This window comes from Seriola lalandi, unplaced genomic scaffold, assembly GCF_002814215.2.
Source record: "Seriola lalandi dorsalis isolate HSWRI2012SDOR001 ecotype SW California unplaced genomic scaffold, Sedor1 jcf7180002054494, whole genome shotgun sequence".
Classification (NCBI taxonomy): Eukaryota; Metazoa; Chordata; class Actinopteri; order Carangiformes; family Carangidae; genus Seriola; species Seriola lalandi.
In genome coordinates this window covers 443,730-467,169 of record NW_019525047.1, presented here as the reverse complement: position 1 = coordinate 467,169, position 23,440 = coordinate 443,730, and the positions used below count along the sequence as shown (strand labels likewise).

The 23,440-nt window shown below is 44.5% G+C and overlaps 1 protein-coding gene across 2 annotated transcripts in view; it reads left to right on the top strand.

Annotated features, from left to right (window-relative positions):
* LOC111659829 (partitioning defective 3 homolog) overlaps nt 1-23,440 on the top strand; it is a 343,091-nt gene that overhangs the window by 149,360 nt on the left and 170,291 nt on the right. For both annotated transcript variants that reach the window (XM_087175758.1, XM_023412895.2), the window contains exons 6-9: nt 14,097-14,203; nt 15,081-15,164; nt 19,615-19,740; nt 22,211-22,438. In XM_087175758.1, the coding sequence (XP_087031884.1) occupies nt 14,097-14,203; nt 15,081-15,164; nt 19,615-19,740; nt 22,211-22,438 (545 nt within the window). The remainder of the gene's footprint in view (nt 1-14,096; nt 14,204-15,080; nt 15,165-19,614; nt 19,741-22,210; nt 22,439-23,440) is intronic.

Below are 23,440 nucleotides of genomic sequence, written 5' to 3'. Positions count from 1 at the left end.
CATTTTATTACACAGTGAAGCCCTTTTTTTGCCTCTGTGAATGCCGTGGAAATGGCAGCTCACCAGAGATGCTCCGCTCCAGCTGAGGATCTGAGTGAGAACAATGTAGCCCCGAGCCTCTCAGCGGCCTCTCCTCACTTAATTAACCATCACCATTGAACTGCTGCCAGGACGTCACGACCCCTGACGGACCAGGTTTGTTTTCTACCATTTCACACAAGACCTGCGCTGCTTTATAAGCCTCATTTAGTACCGCTCACCTCCTCTGTTCACCTCTAAGTGGGCTTGGGCATTTAGCGTGAGCTTTGGACTGACTTGTAGTGCTTGTTGACCCAACTTTATTGTTGGCTAGTGAACTGAAAGTAAGAAAGCCCAACCTTTATTACATTCTTATTTATACTAATGATGTTTATTATGAGGTTTCTTATGAGGTAGAACATTTCTAAAATCTTTTTAGATCTCTAAAGGTACTGTATGTCTCTGTGGCCCTGTAAGTTCATCAGTTCACACCTGGCTTTGAAAAGAGTCTCGATTGACCACTTGTGATCTGATCTCACTTCGCCGCCTTATATGCAAATAAACACGTATGCGTCCTCAATGCGTCTTGGGTGCGTTCACACCTTAACTTAGAGCTGACCACTTGAGACCTCTGTTTTGAAGATTTTGATGCTTTTTACATTGTTTTCTTGTACAACCCATTAAAAGCAAACCGTGCACATGCAGAAGTGTCATGTAGCATCCACCTATTTATTGTTGGTTTACATAGGACTATGTCATTTAAACTTCTCACAATGGGGAGCAAGTGAAAAGACAACTGTCGGACAGTAACGTCACAAAGTGTCAATATTATCACTATTCTCATTGAGGATGCAAAAGAATTTTGCGATCGAGCACCGATTCTGATTTACAGCCAAATGTAAATTGGATAACTTTGCTTAAAAAGTTTCACCTAATGTGATTCAGCCACAAGCTGTGTGTAGAACTCTGCACACAGCCTGCAGCGACAAAATGCAATGTGGATTTAGTGTTGTTCTGTCATTAAGTAACTGTGTGTGTGTGTGTGTGCGTGTGTGTGTGTGTGCGGGTTTTAGCAGGTAACATACACACAGTTGGTAGCATCATTTAGTTGATTCATTCCACAGCAGGGAAATAGATTGTAAATGAGCAATTATGAAAATAAGGCAATTTAACATCTCATTATTAACTTAACATCTTTGTTAGAAATAAACGGCAGTGATAATCACTCTGAGCCATGATGTTTTGTGTGTGTGTGTGTGTGTGTGTGTGTGTGTGTGTGTGTGTGTGTGTGTGTGCGTGAGAGCATGTTTGAGTGTGAGCATGTTTGAGTGTAAGTATGCATATGTGCCACTATTTATATTGAGACCACGATAGTTAACCATCCACCACCTTTTCTGCCCAGAAGCTTTTCTCACTTGGCTCTCTGTGTCTATTAGCATTCAAGGTGGCTCCCCTCTCACCTTCTCTCACACACACACACACACACACACACACACACACACACACACACACACACACGTGCGCGCAGGGAGAGACAGACACTGTGAATGATAGAAATAAGTGCTTAACAATTCAGGACAACTTTCACAACTTAATCCCAAGCGCATAACACAGCAGACAAATGTAGTTCCCAAGGACAGCATGTGAAAAGGCCTCCAGCAGGGACTGGAAGAGAGGCAAAGCTGAAAATGTTGCTCTACTCAGAAATGGGATTCAGCCTCTTTGGAAAGAGAAGAAGAAGAAAAACCATTTTCTGTTGTTCGGCGACTCAGTCTCATGCCATGTTGGCCGTTTCTCTCCTCTCAAAACGAGATCTGTCTTGTTTGTTCTTGCTCTCCTTTATTTTCTCTCCTTTCTCGCTTTATTGAAAATTGTGCAAATCACGTCTGTCCTCTTATCTTGTTTGAACAGCAGAGGAGGCGGAAGACATTTTTGGAAGTTGCCAACACCTCTCTATCAGCTGTACTATAGCCTGAAAATGTTTAACCTGTCGTGCTCGGCAGGCTGTGTGTGTGTGTGTGTGTGTGTGTGTGTGTGTGAGAGACTAGATTGTTCAGATTAGAGTTTAGCTGATTCAGGCTTTAGAAGGCTGATAGCGCTGTTTTTGAAATTCCCAAGAGGCTTTTGTGCCATCTTTCAAATTTGACTATTTATATGCAAAAACTCGCCTGAGAATTAAAAACTTGTGGCTTTTTTCCTTTTCAGATTTTATTGTTGTCAGAGTCGAAAAAGCATCTGGGAAACAAAACTTAACAATAAATGTTGCATAGGAATTAATACTTACACATCAGATATTCAGGAGTTATTAAATACTAATCTGATCTTTAATTTGCAAAGTGATATATCTAGTCTCAAACACAAAGGTATGTCATTGTCTTTCCTCTTGGTGTGAGCTGTGGCTGCTCTGCATCTCTCCCCATCTTTACGTTTCTTTCCAAAGTTTGCACTCATCTTGTTCCCTCCCTGCTCTTCAGACTCTCTTTTTCTCCATGGTTACTAACTGCTCAGATGTCGTTCGCTCTCATATATTCACCCCGTTGCTGCAAACCGCCCTTCAGCAAGGCTGTCTGTGTTTTGACAAGTTTCGTACAATTCTCGCTTCAAAACCCTTAAAGATGAATGGATGTACTAAAACAGGGGTTTTCTGGGACAGGTAAAAAAAAAAAAATCACTTCACCTCAGTGACTGTCACTCATCCGTCCCTTTACCCTCTTCTTTCCTATTCCCCTTCTTTTTTTTGTCCACATGTGCGTCACCTCTGCACCATCAGGGTGGCTATCCTTCTCCGCGCTGCTGGTTGTGAATGTGTTAATTCTTGATTAGAGTTCACGCATTTGCCTTCTCTGATTTGCTCCGTGGAGTGAGAAATCACTTTCTCAATGAGAATAATTGAACACGGGCAGGGGGGTGCCAGCTCATTACCCACAAATCACAGGGAGCAGGGGCACCTTAGTTGAAGACAATAATGATTTCAGGGAATAAAACGGGAGCCGTCAGCGTGGAGTCAAACCAGCTTGGGCAGCACAGAACAAAGCAGGGAGAGGAAGACGTACACTCTTAACATCGCTTCTTAAGGTGAATTCATTTTGTTCTTATCCTCCTGCATTTTCAGTTGAATCAATTTACTTTTCTCAGAGGGGGCGAGTGTAGGCGGCTTTGGAGGGAAGTACTGAGGGGTGTGTACGAGGAACAATGGTCAATATTCAGGCACAGTGTTTCTGTTGTGAAGTAAATTACACCCAAGCCCACTCTGGTTTGCAGCCAGGGCTAAAAAAAAAAATGTCTCCCTGAAGTGGTCATTTTAAAGGTCCCATATTTATCCCATACTTTTCCTATGTTTAATTTGAAGTGTTGATCCATAAGCAGATATATTTGTGATTTTAAGTGCCAAAATCCATCTCAGTGTAGTTTTACATTCTCCTCTCTCAGGCTTCTCTCTGGAGCTCTGGCAACAAGAGGTTGGTGAGCCAATGAGAAGCGAGACTCTCTTCTCATTGGCTGAGGGTTTTCTGAGTGATCGAATAAAAAGATAGCAGATTTCAGGTAATCACTCAGAGAAACAAAATTCTGCAAGGTTGGATGTTGGGTCCTGGTGGGCGGGGCTTGGGGCGAGGTTGAAAGCTGTGACTGCTTTGTCGTGACATCACAAAGTTACAGAAGTCCTGACGGCTGGTTTTAAGACTCAGTTTCTGAATACAGGCTGTGTGCATTTCTCTGTGGACTGAGGCTTTGATGCTTTCACAGTATTAATATAGAACCTAGACCTGCTTTATAATCAAACAACACATTGACATCTACCTTTATACAATATTGGACCTTTAGGATGATCAACACTCAACTCGAAGGACAGGAGAGAAACAAAGATATTGAGCTAATGAAAATATATTCTGTGACAGCTACAGCTAAAAAAGCGAAGACTTTGGTGATTGACAGAGCCCATTTTCCCACAGTGAAGTCATTCACTCCTATTTATTTGATTTTTATTACTTTCTCACCCTCTCTTTCGCTCACTGCTGTTTTTTTTTTTTTTTTTTTTTTTTTAATATGCCACACAGTTCCACTTTCCGCAGAGTGCCAAATGAGTCACTCTGACACAATGAGCTCCATTGTCACAATAGGCTTTTCTCACTGTTTTATAGGTCCCATTAGGGGGCCAATGCTTTTAAGTTGCTGAAGGAATGTAATAAGGCCCTGACCGACAGTAAACATCCACATCTTGGGGGCCACAGAGAAACATGAGATGGGGCTGCTTCGCCACCTCGGCCGAAGAGACCCGTTTCATTTGCATTGGCCGGAGAACAAAAGCGGTCACAGTTGGATGCGAGTGGAGAGCAATGGGGTGGCTTAATTTCACACCCAAGGAGATGGAGGAATAGAAAGCTTCTAAAGAGAGAGAGCGAGATGGAGAGGAGGAGAGAGATGGTGGAGCACCAATCAGTCTATTTCTTTTCCCTCCATACAGAGGTAGCCATGGTAGCCAGTCTCAATGTGCCGCTAAGAGGTATTATTTGAAATCATTCAGGTAATGCTGTGCTCTTGATTCTGAACCATTTATATCTACATTTAATGAAGTAAAGTCTACAAGAACTTGTAAAGAGACATATGTGGCAACATAATGGTTGTCAAGTTACAGAAAACTTTCATGGCAAGCCCTGCGGCACCGGTACGTGTCCGTCAACTGTCAACTGTTCTGGCAAATTGTCCTTGAACATTATCTGCCCCATCATTTATTGTACTTTGGAAAAGATATTCCTGTAAGTCAAGGTGAATAAAACTTCACCAAGTAAAGCGCTGATGTATGATGGGGAGTTCAGGCAGCCATCGGTGCAGTATGAAGATGAACTGACTAAGCCTTTGAATTTGCAGATAGAGCAGATAATCAGTCAAACAGAGTGTCACCTTTATTTTCCCAAAAAGTTCTATTGGTATTATCTCGCAAGGCAGCTGAAAATATAAAATAGTTTGAAATGCCTCCTGACAGGAAGCTCTGACACCACAGATTTCAGCATTGCACTTACTTACTTGTAATGTGAGTTTTGTATCTTCTCTTATTAAAGAACCTGCTGTTTGTCATCTAAATCTGAAATCTTGGATGTTGGAGCTTCTCACCAAACACATTAATTTACCACCCTGGAAGACAAATTATATCGCGCTTGACTGCATTAGCCTGCCATGAAAATGTACGGTAACTTTCATAAAGGTAACATGACGCTCCCAGTGATAGATTACCTATCTCCAGATAGTTTTAATCCTCGTATTTCAGTGGAATGAATGGACACCACCTGGAATGTATAAGAACAATGAAAATTTTGAAAAAAAAAAAACTATGGTATACTTTTACAGATAAAATATGCAAAATAACAGGTAATAACTGGTGTTTCAAGGCTGGATGCCCACATTGAATTTGGAACAGCCTAGATAGCGTTAATGGTGTCATTCTAGCGAGGAGCATCCACCGTAATGGGCAGAGCCTCTCCCTGCACAGCAGTTTTCCAATGGAATCTTCTCCTCCTTATGCTGCAGGTATACAGGCCATGGGAGCTGTTGCATAGAATAGCACCCCTGCTGAGCTCCATCTCAACATCCTCTGATATTCCCACATGCGCTCATGACTTCAAGCAGAACCACGCTGACAGCATTTTCATTTTAGAAAATGGTGGAGCAGAGAAACATGAGTTGGTTTGCATGTCGGGGGTTTTATGCATGTCTTGTGTGGTTGTGGACTGCAGCTGATGTTGTTATGTGGTTGGCTGAAATGTGAAGAGACACCTTGATGTGTAAGTACGCCTGTGTGTGTGTGTGCGTCTCTGTGTGTCTGCACATGTACAATATTTATGTGTCGCAAATTGACTATCCGCTTCGATCTGTCTTGTTTGTTGTGACACTGATGATTTCCCCGTGCTCTTATCTCATCAGTGATTGCAATCACTTGTTGTATTTATGTAGCTGCTAAATTAGCATCAACTCTAACTAGCGCACTCCTTTGATCAATCGATATCTTGATTAATCCCTCACTGCATTCACAGCCAACGACGCGTACAAAGAAAAATGGCTTTATTATATTAAAATTACAAGGCTGTGATGAGTCTCTCCCTCCCTCCTCTTTTCTCTCTCCTTCTCCACTAAAGCACACACCCCTGTCACCCCCCCACACCCAGCCCCACCTTCCTGGGTCCGCTAGATTGCTATGGCTCTGCTGAAGTCTTTTGGGACCTCTCCTCATTACCGGCCCTCCACAGGCCCCTCATCTCCACACGGCCCTCTTCATTTAGCCCCGGCTGAGAACAAGGACTCGGCCAAATGGCTTTCTGTCTCCCCCTTATCCAAGAATTTCAGCTTCCAATTAAAATGAAATAGAAAGGGCCCCCCCCCTCCACCGCCCCTCCCCACACCTCACCCCGCACTGCTCCCACGACGCTACCGACGAACCTCCCACACTCCACCCTCCCCTCCACCTGCTCAAACAAAGCAGCAAACAAGCGCTGATCTGTGGAAGAGACCGCTCACCCCCCTGTAATAACTCGCTGCAGTGTGTACCAAAGCTTTACTTTCCACTAAATTATTCATAGTTCAACATCATTCACCCTCATTCCCTTTTCATCATTTCTCCCTTCTTCATGTTCAGTGTATCTAGGGTTTAAGGTCACAGTGTGTTAAAACATCCTATGGAGGATGAATGAGTTTCTTGAGTGAATAGCTTCTCTCAACATTTTCTCTCCCGGTGCTGCCGTTATTACTCGCTGATACATTTGCATCACAGTAAATGTTGTATTAAATAGTTCACATGACAATTTGGCAGAGCAGGGAGTGTAGTTTATTGGCAGCCGCCGTGCTACTCAATAAGTCAGTGTGATTCTGATTCCGGCTTTTAATTGCAGGGGGCCTCCTAAAATTACTGGAAAAAAAAAAAGAAAAGAAAATGTATTTAATTACAATACAGATCCGAACCATGGGTGCTCTCATTGAAATTCAAACAGCCGCTATTATTTCAACGGGGGCAACATTCGCTCACTGACCTTCACAGTTTGAAAGATGGATTAAACGTTCTGAGCAGTGGAAAGCAGACTGTCCTCCCACTTAATAAGCTCAAAATGATGATTAATCTGTGAAAAGCACCACAGAGCTCCTTTTAATGCACGGGTAAAGACCCAGGATTCAGCTGGGACCGTCCGCTCAGCGGGGCCGCGCACTCAGCCCCCAGGATTATCTGTTCAGAATCACGTCCCCACACCTAAGCCAGGTGTCTGGAATGTCATAATATCCCTTTTGAACTATGATTTTTTTTATAATGCGCCAGAAACTCTTAATCTGCTTTAAACACCCCCCTTTGAAGTGCTATTCTAATGCTAAATGCTACGCACATTCAGACTGTTTGAAAACACGTCTACTGTATTCAAACAACATTATTCACAGAGCTTGTAAGAGCAAGAAGTGCTCTGGACAAAAGCCGGTGACGATAACTCAATTCACAGTAATTCCTACCCGTTTGAACCTCCGGCTCTCTGCTACAGGAGCGGTCTGCTCCGGTTGCGGCTGTTATTGATGAGGTTTGGAAAAAGTCTTGGGCCTCTCCGTCCGCCTTGGGCCTTTGTTATTGACCTGGTGATTGATTTAAGCCCTCATAATTAGCAGGCCTAATTTAATTAAAGTGCAATTTAACGATGCAGTGGGCTAAGGCAAAGGCAGCTGTGTCATTGATAGATCAGTCCAGGCCTGATATGAAACAGGCGCTAGTAGATGATGTATTCCACACACAGCATGTCTCCCCCTGACAGAGACAGAGACGGGAGAAGAGACAAAGATTGTAGTCGAGAGACAAAGAGAGAGAATGAGAGAGACGGGCCTTTGTTTTTCCAAATGTCAGCTCACAAACAGCACTGTCCGTCTCTCACCCCCACCCCACCCCACCCCTGCACATCTCGCCGCTCCCAGTCCTGATGTGGATAAATGCAGCCTCACATATCTGATTTAATTTGCTTAACAGCATCAGGAGTCTGACTGTCCCTGTAATTTGCTTCAAGTATATTCACGTCAGAACCCAAACTGTCATGAGCCAGAAGCCACATCGCTCCAAAAACAAAACACAGAGAGACTTTGTTCATTAAAGGAAGGTGTTGGGATGAAGGAGATATATTAAATGTTGCCATTTGGGGATAAAATAAACACTGCATATCATTGAGAATAGAGATATATATTATTTATTACAAAAGAAGGGGAATCTTTTTTTTATCATTTATTTCTTTGGTAAGACAAAAATGAAAAAATGCTAATGTTTTCTGTCTTAGCATCCACAAGAAATAATGTTTCCGTTCATACACAATAAAGTGAATGAAAATGCTGCATTCATGAACCATGCTGCAGAAAAACAAACTCCCTCGATTGCATGAAATAACTTTTTCACAGTGAATAAATGTTTATCACTGATGTATTGTACATGTGCATTAGCACATGTGTACCAACAATATAAAAGGAAACAGGTTACAGTGTAGTACATGATCCTTGTTTCATAAAAAAAAATTGGAAATCAATTCAAAACAGGTTCTTGGTACCGAGCCCCACTCCCTCCCCACTGTCTTCACCTGGCACAGCAACACATATTTGACTCCTTCTCCTCATTATCAAAAGGAATAGTACATTTAATCTGGAATGCGAGTGCTCTCCTTTGAGCAAGGCTGGAGCCCATGGGCGCAGGGTGTGAAATATGAAAGACAACACATGTCCTCATCAGAGGACGGGCACTGCCTCGTCTTCTCTCTTTGGCAAACAAACACAGCACTGTAGTATCATGACCTCCCTCTATACCCCCCCCACCCCCCACCCCCCGTCTGTCACGCACAAGGCAAGAGATGGCAGTCACCAGGGTCACATTGCTTTGATTTTTTATTTTAATTTTTTTCCAGATCTACTGTTTCCAGTGCAACTTGGAGCTAATAGTTTGGCAGACAAATGCAACACTCACTGGAAGAAAGCCTGATACAGGAGGTAGTGCGCTGTGTGTTCTGTCTTCAAGTCCCTTCACATCAACACAATAAATCCTCATTGATGCGTATTGAAATGACCATTAGCTTACATCATCATGACCCTTAAGATCATAACAATATAGAGAAGATAAGAAAGTATGCTGAAACCATTTTTTTGCCTCTCTGCTGACAACCATTAAGAGGACTTGTGGTTAGGATGAAGGAGGTCATTTTGACCCTCCATAATGTTTCCCTGTCCCCAACACAAATGTAAATACGCGTCCAATAATCAAGTGATCGTGACATATCGGTTGTTTTAATGGCATTGGAGTCCGACAGGCTGCTGGGGAATGAAGGGGTTAAGGATGGTGGAGAGGGTGCGGCTGGGTCGTCGGGTGCAACAGTCATGTCCAATCTAATCAGAGAGGCCATTTTGGGGCCTAGTTTGACCCTAATGGCAGTTTCCTCTGAGGGGATGGATGGGGGGGGGATAAAAGCCCTATTGTAACATGAAGAGTAATCCTTGTATGGTAAATTCTGACACATGTATGACCAGGTCATCCTGCACACTGGGCATGGCATCCATCAGCAGCTGGTGCAGACTGTGTCTAAAGACTGTGTCTAAAGCTTCTTTTAGCGCCTCAGATAGAAAAGTATTTGTAATTGCTTTGTGAGGTCAAAGGAACTTTAATAGGACTATTAGGAGTTATTACCTGCAGCTTGTCTTTGTATGTCAAGATGCTATGAAGTGCTGCTCAGTGTTGTCAGTTGTACAGTGTTGAGTCCAACTGCATTAACTGGAGGTAATGAGGGTAAAATTATGGCTCCTTAACCTTTTGTGAGGAAGAGGAAAAGCCTCCGCCTCTGCTGTGCTGCTGCTTTTTTTTTTTCTAAATTACCCCTCTGCTCGCTGAAAGCTAATTTTTTTTCACATGTTGCCATCGTTTGTTACCTTTGGCCTGTTTAATGTTTCCATAAGGGGCGTGCACCACCTCGCACAATTAATGTTTCATATTTTTAGCTGCCCGACTCAGGAGGGAGAGCGGTCTTGGTAAATATTTCAACAGCCATTTTCCTAAACGCACTAGGATAAATTGCTTGTTTCCTTTACTTTAACGTGCAGCGAACACACCACATTGTTCATTTCTATATCCTGTTCTGTGGCCTCCATTGTTCTGCCCGGCACAGGCGGCTCATTGTAGGAGAGCGTGTGACATCGTCTGACAGGGAGGCCTGTTCCACACATGATGCTGTCTCGCAGATGTGGACCCTCAGCCCTGAAGGAGGGGTGGTGGCCAGTAACACACCATTTGCCGTGACCTCTGAACCTGTCCTTGTTAAGCCCTTGACGCCAAAGATGGGCTCAGGAGGGAACTCCAACCACTCCCCACCGCCGTTTCCCCAAACAGCTACATGTTGTACTTGCCCATGGCTAATGGCATGACACACACACACACACACACACACACACACATTCACGTGCTTACAGTAGGTGTCCTAAAGGACAGTGGTTGATGGAGGATGACAGCTCCTCAACACACCCTTTGCCCCAACCTTCAAGCAGTGGGTTTCTGTGTGTGTGTGTGTGTGTGTATGTGTGTGTATGTGTGTGTATGTGTGTGTGTGTGTGTGTGTGTGTGTGTGTGTGTGTGTACAGCATTTTCCCTCCTGAGCTGACAGCTGCTACCTCCCTCCCTCCTGCTCTCCTTCTTCTTCTTCTCTCTCTCCACTCCCTGTTCTAGCCGGTCTGTCCATTTGAAGGTAACAAGACTCTGCACTTTGCAGCCATCCCTCTCTCCCATCCCTTTCTCTTCCTCTCTCACTTATATGATTCTCAATAATCTAATGCCACAGCTGTCCGATGGCCAAGTCCCTAACCCTTGCTTTTGCTTCCCTTCTTTGTCAAAGAGGCTGTTAGATTTTTGGCCACAGATCAGCGGCTCCCAGCCCTCCCTCTGACATGGGAGGAGGGTGGGAAGAGAGTGGAGAGAGAAAGTGAGAGAGCAAGCGAGGAATGAGTGCCATGGAGAGCTGAAAAGCCTTGTTGCTTCACCACTCCACTGGTTACCAAGGGATCAACAGGGTGCTAAAAGCACTCAGGGGAGGAAGAAATGGATGGTTTTTAGAGAAGGGGGAAAGGCGAGATTCAAAGAGAAAAGACAGGGAGAGTGAAGGAGCACAGAGAGATGGATGTATATTTAGCCTGTGTTTCTCCTCTGCTGTCACTCACTGCTCAGCTTTGCCACAGACAATAAGGGGTTGGCAGTGAATATAAAGGGCGATGACTTCTTCTCCCACCCCTGGCCACAAGGAGACAATGACCCCTGCAATACTGACTCGTCACTCAGTCTGTTGTGAAGTCAACAGCTATCCTGAAGGACTTCACCGCTTGCAACATCAGTGTTAACAAGTCAGCGCTCGGGTTTGTGGTGGAAATTGAAGCATTGAGATATGAGAATGAAAACATTCCCGTTAGCTGCAGGAAATGTGATTTTAATATTGAGAAACACTCGCACTAACACCAGTGGTGTAAGATGGGTTTTATTTGTTTTAGTGAGACAAGATGACAATATGTTTCAGTTTAGAGGTACAACATATTAGCACATTTTTCAGGAAAACATTTCATATCCTGCCAGAACACAGTGAAATGATTCCGCTTCAATACCCAAAGTAGTTTGACTGCTCCACAGATGTCCTTGGAAGGAAAGTCAATATCTGAGCGGGGTGTGTGTGAGGCAGATCGCTGCACTTCTAGTCAAGGAGAAAACACTTTTTGTTTTTCTTTCACTCTGTTTGCAGATTTTTTTTTATTTTTTTTCCTGCTTGTTTTAGCAGAGCAAGATTTTAACCATGAGGCTGATTTAAAGACGGTGCTCTGCAATTCTCCGAGCCCTTCTTCATCTTCCCTCTCCCGTTCCTCTTGTTCACAGCTCATTCTGGTCTCCGCTCTCCTCCTCCGTTGCCAGCTCGCTCTGATTTGCTCACTCTCTTTTCTTTAGTGACATTTTCACAGTTCCTCCTCGTTTTTTCACACCTGAATAGAAATATCACAGACATCTCACCTTGTTCTGGTGCCGCTCTGATATCTACTTTTGCCATTCTATGGTAATATTACCTGTCAAATTCACATTCTGAACCCGCTTGCACTTTGCTTTTGGCCCGTTGCAGATGATTGATCCCTTCACCTCAGCACTCTGATGGTAATAATCACAGATACAGTGGCTTCTCCTTTGTCTGTACTTGTTCTTCATTCCATCACATCACCTCCCTCTAGTTTTCCTTCCATTTAATCAGGACGATGCTTAAAGAGGAAGAGAGTTGCAGTCACTTGCCGCCTACAGGAGCAAACTAACAGAGAGGAGACTGTTGCTGGGAGCTACTGTTACTGAAGTTAATTACATGTCACTTTCAGTGATGATACACTGTGAATCAGCTTGCCTCTCTGATCACTCTGTTGTCTAATGAGCCACAGATGTCAAGCACCATCGCCTCCCTCATTTGGTCACCGAGTATGAAAATGCTCTTTTTTTATTTGCAGTGAACATATTCCTTTGGCATTCAGACCTCGCTTTCTGCCAATCCTCTGTTATAGCATATACTTATGTGGTCTTATTTAGTTTTGCTTTACCTGTCTCCTCCACCACTCGCCCTCTCGTCTTTATTTATGGATTCCCACAGGTGGTCCTGTCCTTTGTGCAGAGGATAGTATTTTTGTATTAAAAAGGATCCCGCCAACCCTCCAGAGGGGTTTTCATAAAAAGCTTTGTGAATAACATGCCCCACGAGGCGCCCAGGACCTCAGCTGACACGTAATTAAAGGTGGGGGGGGGGGTGACTGGCTGACTGACTCATTTTCATATGGGACAGTTCGAGGGGGGGGAGGAGACAGGTAGGGTGAGTGGAGGTCTCCAAAGGCAGATTGCTGATGAAATTTTCATGCCCCCTTCGCACCTTATCCACCTGACTAATAAATAAATCGGGGACAGAGCCTGCCTCTGCGCCACTCCTGCGCGTCGCCACAGATATCCTGGCCTCTGAAAAGGGGTTGAATTCATTTCAGTGAGGCAACCAGAAAGGCACAAGACCTATTTGGATGTGCTTGACATTTAAGTAAAAGAGAGAGAAAGAAGAAGGTGATGGGGTGAGGGCGGGCAAATAGCGGTGGCTAACAAAGCGTTTCAGCAGACCCTCCCAAGGAGGCGATGGGCTGTCTGGATGCTGACAAGCTCACCAATACACACACACACACACACACACACACACACACACACACACACACACACACACACACACACACACAGCTACTAACTGGAGTGGAAGCCGAAGCTGAAATTTTCTTTCTCCTTTTTCAAAATGGAGGAACTGGGATGTTCAGCGAGCTTGTCACTTGTTGATGAACCTCCCGCTCTCTTTCTCTAACTCGCCCTCAACAGACGATGATGATTAGTTGAAAATGAACCCTGTGTTATTAAATATGTGTACATACAGCATGTCATCACTGCGTGGAAGTGCCCTGCTCGGTCTGTACCGTCCCCATAAAGAGAGCTCAGATAAAGATTTTGTCCCCCATTAAGGGGAGCATGAAGCCGCTGTCTCGTCCCAGAGCCTAGTTAAGTCCTCAGACGTCTGGCTTGCCTGTAAAAGCCACCGCCTCTCAGGCCCGCTGCCTAATGGCCCTGAAGGAAGATGAGTAAATGAAATGAAGAGAGTGAGAGAAACAGATGACAGCAAGCACGACCACTTCCCTTCACTCGAGACCTCATCGCATCTCTGCAAGTACCCAGCAGCGGTGCCACGCCCCGGGCCAGACCTGATTGATTGAGCTTGGGCGATTGATCAGGGCCGCTGTGTCACTAACAGTTACTGAGGTTTTTTGGGCTGGGGAGGGATGCTCCTGCTGCAGCATCAGGACCCCAGTCTGTCCTCTACTGAAGTCTCCTTTGATTTAGAACAGAGGTAATTGTATTAAAAGCCAGGGGAGAGATATAGGCAGGAGAGGTGGGGTGCAGGATGCAAGCGCAGCCAAACAGAAACAAGGACAGAGGGTGTGAGCTTTTTTTATAGACCTCAAACAGTTTTTTTAATGATTTATTTTCTTTTTTCTTTCTTTCTTTTTAGGAGGAGCAGGAAGAAGAGCAAAGGAAACAAGAAAGGAGGATTGAGCGGATAGAGCCAGTAGGAAGGGCCGACTCCTCATTGGAGCATTCACCGGTGTTAAGTCTAGAGTGAGTTGGCCACCCAACAACCCCCCCCTGACCACTTATATACCACACAGTCCATCTGAAAACGTTGGTTTACCCAAATTCCAAAAAAAAACAAACTTCCTCACCTACCCCCTCCTGGTAAACAGGAGTATCAGTGTTATCCATCCAAACCTCATCCAACCACAGCAATAGAATTGTGTTTGCAGTCCTCACTGCTCTGAACAATTAAATTTAAAAACCATTGCTGTGTTTTTCTGGAAATAAATAAAGCTAGAACTGTCTGTATGGCTGTATATGACCAGAGGTGAGGGAGGGAAATAACATTTTTATAATATATTCCAAAAAATACCAGAGATGGGGATATACTGTATGTGAGAATACCAGCATTAAATTACCTCAACATAATCATATCATATATCATCATCATATGACAATGACAACACAAACCTCACATCAACACCGAGGCCTTCCTCCATCAAAATCACCACACACATCTACATATACGGTTACTTGTGTTCCTTTGTCTTCACGTCTTTATCTCCACAAATTAACCTCCTCCCCCTCCTCCTCCCTCCTTAACACATTTTCAATTAATTTGTTCTCTTTTAGCACAACAGTCTGATCTTAATCACTTAATTGGAGTCTCCATTTGGGTCCCTAATCGACCCTGAGGTCCAGCAGCCTGACTTTGAAATGGATGACTTTGTATAGGAAACACAATGCAGCACCAACAACCCCCCCCCTCCATCCCCATCCCATACACCTTGTCATGTTTGACCGTGTTGTCTTTTATATCCTGCTTTTCTGCATTTTCTTGTCATTCTTGTTATTTTTTTATTCATGCATGTCGTCTCCCCCCCCCCCCTTCTTTTCGGCCACATCCATCATCGTCCCGCAGAGGCATGCTCAAGCCGGTCGAGGTGTCCAATGAAGGAGGGCCCCTGGGGATCCACGTAGTGCCTTTCAGTTCGCAGGATGTCAGGTAAAAGAAAGGAGAGAAATCTGGGAATCAATGCAGCTTAGTGTACAACAATAGCTGGTTAGTTTCACCATCCAATATGTCTCCTGCAGCCTTTGTGTCGAAGCCCAGTGGATGTTGCTCTCTTTTTGCTTTTACGCACCATTTTACTCATTTTTTTTCTCACTTTCTCTAACTCTTTATTTTTTGTTCTTTCTTATTCATCTCTTTCTACATGTTACTCTAGGCTGTCTTTTTCATTGACTCCAATTCTTCTGGCTATCTTTTTTTATTTCTTTGAGCCTCACTGCTGAAACTACACACCAACACCCATCACTGCTCACATCCCACAGCTCAGAAGCCCCCAGTGGGAAGGAGAACAGATGAAAGTAGTTTTGCTCTTGACTGCACAGTTTTTCCAAGTCTTCTTATGCTTTTCTTTTATTCTAACCTATGTCACAGTGGTGTCCCCTCTGCCTTCAAGGTGATTCACACTGCTTCCTTTTGCCTTTTTTGAGCCAATGTCGTTGACGGGGGGACAAGAGGTGTAACACTCCCCAGTTTATGGTTTATTTCTAGAAAAAAAAAAAAAAGGAAAGAGGAAGTGGCCAGATGTAATCAAACTAAAAGCCTGTGTATAACACAGATCCCTGCTGCACGCCAAGGGACTGGCACGCCACCAAGGTGAATGTGACTGCTCAGTGCTGGAGGAGGGAGGCAGGGGACTGAGGTGAAAAGACGGGGCGAGGAGATGAAATGGGATGACGATGGCTGTCATTGAAGACTGCTGCATGTCATTTCTTTGGGACACTAATCCCATTGCTGTTTATAAGCAAGTGTCAGGAAACTATATTTAGCTCTGACCTCGTGTGATTGACTCCCTCTCAGAAGCTGTGACACTTTGAGTTATCCTGAGTCAGAGCAGGAAAATAATGATTAATGGTGAGTGGCAGCAAAGTAAATGGAGCGTTCATAAAACTTCAGTGAGCAATATTGCTTAAGTAAAGTTCAAATCCAACAATTTATTATACACACTATTGTCCTTAAGCTACTCTGTGTGCCCACAAACTCGGACTGCATCTTGTAAGATATAGCAGTGATGCTGCATGGCCAGTAAATTTCTTCTCCATCAGCTAAGGACGCCACTAATAGCTATCAGAGCCTTCAATTAACTTCAGACATGATAAGACTTAGCGTCTGGTCAGTAGGATGATGCTAATGGCCTGGCCCGGCTCTTTCCTGTGCACTAGGACAAGAAGCATTAGGCTCAGCGGGCTGTCATTAGTGTCTAGACCAGGGACGCAGGGGTCAGACAGCCAGCAAAACCAGACAGCAAACGAGGAGCTGCAGGCGCTCCAGCATCGGCTGCCTGCATTCTGCTTCGCTGCTCTGACATCAAGTTAGATCCAAGCAGGAGGGGAAGACATCTGCAGGAGAGAGCTTAGAGACTCTGTCACTCCAGCAGACAGTATCTCTCTGTCTCTCTCTTCCACACACACACTCACACAGACACACACCCGAAACGCACAGATCCTTATCTGAAAATGAACTTACACCCGTGCAACTGTGAGCAGTACGGTGTGACTCCGAGAGGTGTATTCCAACACTGTCTCCTGCTGTCTTCCTCTTTTTATTGCACACATGCAAATAGTTACTGAGCAGTGCTGATCTACCTTGAGCGCTGTGTGCGCACATAAATAAACTGCACACACTCACACACAAATGCACACACAGCCTCGCAGATACATTCTCTGCTTAATGAACTTCTCATTCCATGACCAGTTTTAATTGTAAACAAACTACGGACATAATTGCTGTGCACAAATGGATCCTGATTGGATTATTATTTGATTAAAGGCAGTCGAAGAGAGCAGGTGGCCTCCCTTCAAATCCCCTCTCAGCACTGCTGCCCAGCCACAAGATGGAGTAAAGCCATCGGACAATGCCGTTCCTCGTGTTCTATAGAGAGTAGGATCCTGCAGAGCCTCATACAGTGTTTTTCTCCACAGTCTGCAGAGAATCTTCTAAACTACAAACTCCTTGTGCTTATATCTGACGCCTAATGAACTCACTGACTTTCAGCCTATGAGAATGCCATTAAGATTATGCTTCAGCTCTCCTGCTTTCCCCAAAGTAACTGATAAGTATCTACAAAAAAAAGAAACCCATCAGTGAGACGGGAAGGAATTGAGAGGGTGGCAGTGCATTACAGTCATCACAATAATGGTGCTTTTATGAAATCATCATCTTCTTCAAATCCCTAAAAGATGCCGTTTTATCCCCAATCCTCCCAACTGCTGCTTCGAATACTGATTAGGGATCAACCAAAACTCCTTTATCTCCTGTCTCTGGTCTGCTACCAGATCAGAAGTCATTAGAGTGTGTCCATGTTGTATCTGTGCGCGCGATACTTTGTTTTCGAGCTGCCAACACTTATGGAGATAAAGCACAATCATGTCCACTTCCACCCCACCCGCAATTACTCTCCGTTCAACACACTTAAGCTGACCTGGCTGCGCCATCTCAGACACTGAGAAGGAGGGGGAAAGGCCTTTTGTGATCTTTAATTTCAACTTAACGCTGAACCATTCACCCCCATGGAGCAGCTGAGATGAGTCTGCGGCGTGAGCGTGGATGTCCACATTATGCAGCCAATTAGAGCAATGTTCTGAGAGTGGCCCCTGTTTGGCTCAAATGCTAAAGAGCTCTGCAAAATCTGCCCCTTGATGTCTGCGGCAAACAGGGTCACAATTTTTAAATGTGCTGTTGTTTACGTGTCCAGCGACATGACACATAAACAACAGCACTTACTCCGCCGCTGGGAGGAAATAACAGGAAATCACCAAAAGCTCGCAGCACCTGTCCTTGCCGCAGATAAACTGTTGATTGCAGTGTGAATTGCTGTATCTTTGGTTGGCTTCTTAATGGTTTTGGCTGTGATATATTTCATCATTTATTTTTCATTTCCCAAAAGTAAGCCTCCATACTTTTTTTTTTTTCGTCAGTTTATGCAAGGACACCAAACGTTTGCGCTCAGCCAGTCCACCTGCTTCCTCAGGCATCTGGCACCTGAGAGACGGATGGAGTTTGTAGTTCTGCTGTGCGAGCGCACATCAGATATCTTCGCATGTGTTTATCCTCAGGGCCTAACTATAGTCCCACAGAGCTCACTGATGTATTTATTTAGAGCAGGGGGAGAGGGGTGGCATATCTGAAGGTAAAGGTTGCCTTTTTTTTTTTGTGAAGGGGATTGCTGAGATGGCACTGCTGTGGAAACAGCTCGGGTATCTATTACAGCACTGCGGTGTTTCCTCAGACACCGTGAAATGATCTCTTATAGCTGCTGTTCTGGATTACCTCAGGCAAGCCGGCCCGTCATTTTCTCAGACCGGCCCACAGATAGGCAGGCAGTCGGAGCGGAGGACGGAGGGACGGACAGAGGCTTAAAATTGCGTTAGTAACGCGTTGCTTCTCCAGGCCGCAGGAGAATCCAGGTCTTTATCCAAGCTTAAAGTTAACTTTTGTTGACAGTAGAGCACGAAAGTAATAGGGATAAACTCACTTTGGAAACTTACTTACTTTCCCCAAAAAACTTTTCATGTGTCACAGCAGCTCTTTGTTGCTGGTTGATTCATATACTGTATATAGATGGATAGGCAGGATACTGGGAGGAGAAAAGATGTAACCAAGTAATGATAGTGAACCACACCTATATCCTATGTCAGAATGGGCACCATGAAATCCATTTAAAGTGACAGTGATTCAGATGAGGAATTTATCTTATTACAAAAATGCAAACAATTTGAATAGTTCAAATTAAATACTTGAGCTATGATATTTTTTTTACTTATCATTAATTGATACATATTTTTGCTTTATTATGTAGGCGCAAAATTTTTTTAAACTTAGTTATTATGTGAATTCCGAAGTATCTTGTTTTGGCTGTTGGATGTCACATGAGAGCCAACTGAGAATTTAACAACAAAGGGGCATTGCATGGAAAAAGGCATGATCAACACCTCAACGTATGATTGACCGAGCCCACCTTGTCATTGAGTCAGCAGCTGTCGTTCTTCTGTTTGCCTGACAGTATATAAAGCAAGGGTGGGTGGAAGTGTCTGGAGAACAACCATGTTGGTGTCTTCTCTCCATTCTGTGTGAATTAAAGGCTCTCAACATTCAAGGAGAATTTCTTCCACAAGTAACAAGTGATACGTACAGCAGCAACTGATGTCAGTTTTGGATATTTAAAACATTTAGTTCATATTTTGGATAATGCTCATCATTAATTCTCACGTTTTCCCTCCTCCAAACCCTCTGTTCTACCGCTCTGTACGCTGTCTCTACCTCTCTTATGCAGGGGACGAGGCTCGCAACTGCCCGCCCGCTGTTCAGCGTATCGATATGTGACTGCATATGGTGTGACTGATACGGTACGTTTTCTATCTGTAACCTGTTGTGTGATGATTTGCAGGACTCAGGGTTTGCTCGTGAAACGTCTGGAGCAGGGAGGCAAAGCTGAACAGGAGCGTCTCTTCCAGGAGAATGACTGCATAATCAAGATCAATCAGGGAGACATCCGCAACCTGCGCTTCGAACAGTAAGCTCCAAAAAGTCGGCCTTATACTGATGATTGTAAATTTTCTGCTTCCAGTAGCTTTTCAAATACTGTGATTTCAGTTTCTCATCTTCTTGTTAGCTGCACTGGATACCGTGCTGATTTAAAATTTTCCTTCACTATCTCCTATGAAAACTGGGACACACAGTGTGATTCTGAAGCTCTGTCCACTGTGCGATACGCAGTGGAAGTGCTGAGAGCTGCAGAGAGACGTGACAGCCACACAGCTGCACAATGAAACAGAAATATTACTGACTTGTTGGCCTTCCTGTAATAGGTCTCAGTGACCTGCAGTCCTTCACCACCGCTTCGCCCTCTGATCCAAAACTGCCCTACACTCTCCTCTCCATTCATTTCTATCGATTCATCGCTCCCCTTCATTTCCTAAAGTGGAAAGAAGATACAATCCTGGGAGTTTTCTCCCCATTTACCCAAAGCCACCCTTCTCTGGCACACGCCCGAATGTGCGGACTCTCACACACACTTGCACATGCTCTGACACACATGCAGTGACACCGAACTATAAAGTCTTATCTACACCCCCTGTGTGTGTGTGTGTGTGTGTGTGTGTGTGTGTGTGTGTGTGTGTGTGTGTGTGTGTGCGCACGCACATGCGATGCGTGTGCCAGGGTGAGAAATAGATTGCTTCTCCTCCAGGCTGAGTTCTGGAGGCAGTGCAGCGGAGGTGGTCGGCTCGGCTCGCTCGCTTATCATCCGCTCCTCCGCGGGAAGAAATAGCCTATATTCCTGCTAACGGAAGTCCAGCCTGCAGTCATACTGGGCCGGACGTAGCCACCGTGCTGGATGGCTGACTGAAATGATATCTGGAATTCCTCTGCGTTCAGAAGTAGATTCAGGAACCACCCATTTTTTTTTCCTCTTGAACCAATCTACCACTGTCAAAATGTGTTTTTTAATTTCATCGCTGTCTTCGGCAGCTTTTAAAACTCCTTCTATCAGTTACCTCACCACATTATGCTAATGTGTTCATCAGACTGTGTACAGAGCCACTAAGGTTTTCACATTCTTCTTTTTTTTTTCTTCTTTTCAAAACAATGCTGTTGTCATTAGTAAACATTCCAATTTCCTCCCAAACCTTTTCTACTGTGAAAGAGGATTTCGAACCAAATCCACGAGGGAGTGATGTGATGTTTTTTAGCGTTCCGCACTTACCCTCCTCTGCCAAACACACACTCCTCACCAGCGTGATGTTTGTAATGAGGTGAAGGAGCTAAACTTTTCTCTCCATCTGCCCCCACCCCCACCCCCCCCCTTGATTGTGCGCCACACAGAGAGCGACAATTTAAAGTGATAGTCTAATCTCTTCGGATTGTTTTGCACAGATAAATATTTTGAGGCGCTTAGAATAACTGAAAGTAATGATGCATTGATGGGGTAATTTATTATTCAATCAGGCTCGCGTGGAGGTTGATTACTGGAGTGATGGCACTGTATATGTGCACGTGGAAACATTTGCGCACAACAACGCACATGCGCTCGCTCAGTCGTCGCCCCCCTCAGCGCGCACATCTGGGTGATTTTTGTAAAAATTCCAATAAGAATAAAGATGGGAGAAACCAAATCCCGCAGAAGTGCGTTCACATCTCGCCTCCGTGACACCGCTTGAGTGAAGTGCTGTGTGCTGGGGTGGAAGAAACTTAGCGGCTGTCATTTGGATAGAATCAGCATGGTATTACCGGCATGGTAATGGGGGAAACAGGAGTCTGGGGTAGTTGGATTCCAGACATCCACCAAACCTCTTGCGCTGCTGCGTGGCTCGCTTGTGGCAAGCCTATCTATATGCTAAGTGCCGCCGACAAACCAGACTAAACAACTCTTGCTCAGGCAGCGATGTTGAGCTCTTGTCTTGGCTTATTTAAACCCAAAATTCACATGAGACCCAGTGTGTGTTTTGGCTTTTTTCTTCTTCTTATTTTGTCTAAGGAATGAAGTGCCTGTCTCCTTACTTTGGAAGCTCATTGTCTGGAAAGCCTCCCTGATGCATGATTCATCATCTCTGTTGTGATTGTTGAGTCAACTCATGTCCATTCATCTCTAACTGCACAGACGCACACAAACACACAGACTACTACTGTAGACAGAGTTAGGTACTCTACATACAGTATATTTCTCTGGAATAATATAGAATACACGATATATAATACTTCATTCACATTCCTTATCTCTCTCCCGTCTTGATGCTGGTAATTATAGATAATGTATTTTCTCTTCTCTGGTGTTATGGTGTTATACGGTGAGTAGCCCTGTGTTTAGCCATGGTAACCTCAACTCTCCCTACCGCCTCTCAACATGCAGTACATCATAACCTTCCTTATCCCTCTATATCTGCCAAGCTATGATAGTACATTATTGTACTAGTATCTCTTATCATGTTAAAGCTAAATCATTTCTGTCTGCATGACCTCCACGCTCCATCTGCATCACCTTCCAGAGCCCAGAACATTTTCAAGCAGGCGATGCGCTCCCCGGTCATCCTCTTCCACGTGGTCCCCGCAGCCATGAAGAGGCAGTACGAGCTGCTGTCAGGCCAGAGCGAACTCAGCCCACACCAGTCCAACAGAGTCTACTTCAGCCAAACCTCTCTGCAGGCGGGGGAAAGGTCCAGTCTAGTGGGCGGGCCGGCGTCCAGGCCTGGACCACAACCTGGCCTCAATCACAAGTAGGTTTGACCTTCTTTTTGTTTCTGTGCATGAGTTGCCTCATATGTTCTGGTCCCCACAGCAAACATTTTGTTGTTGTTGTTTGTCCTGCAAAGGATGTCGAAAGACAGTTTCTGACATAGTTTCTGCCTAATTCCACGGGGGTCTGCATGAACCCATGTGCATGTCTCTGTGCAGCCCAAAATTTGAGAGCATGCAGACTGTCCGCGCCGCATGATGCGTGCCGAATGTGCATGCACCAGAAAAACTGGGCGCTCCTGTGCTGTTCATATGTCATGATGTATGTACTGTCTTCCACAACCTTGGTGCTATTCTTGTTGAGCTGTTGCACACACTGTTTTCTATTTTTGACTTGTTCATGTTGTTCAGCCTAACACAAGATACACAGTAGCTCTTCTTTGTGCTGTTGGGAGATCGGCCACAGTTTTTTCTAGGGCACTTGTATAGAAAATGTCCACCTTCCGATCGTAGCGTGTATAGAAGCCACACAAGTTGGCTGTCCACGTGAAAGTCTGCAGCTGCATCCGCGGTATGTTCAAGGCGTTAAGACATCTGCAGGGCTGTCCTCAAGCATGAAATGAAAGTTGCCCTTCTGATTGGATAAATTAAATTAAACAAAAATTTTATATCTAAACAGTCTCAGGGTGCCGCAGTTTCCATTGCACGTAATATCTTCACTCTGAATCCATCGTAGTTTAAAAGCTCCACAATAAAAGGGAGCAAGAGTTTCTACCTGACACCTATTATCTCATCAACAGCCAATTTGGTATATGCCACTGATTACTATTACTTTCTGTAATGCCTCTGGCCTAATTGCAGAAAACTAAACATGTTGGTGTTCAAGTAGGTCTGTGTCATTGTACTTTACAGTATAGCAGTATATAGTATAGTATATAGTTTGGGATATGCTCAGTTTCAAGCAGCATTTATTATTAGCTCAAAATAAAAAGAAATAAAAACATCTTCCAGTGACATAAGACAGACGCAGACACAGAGTGGAT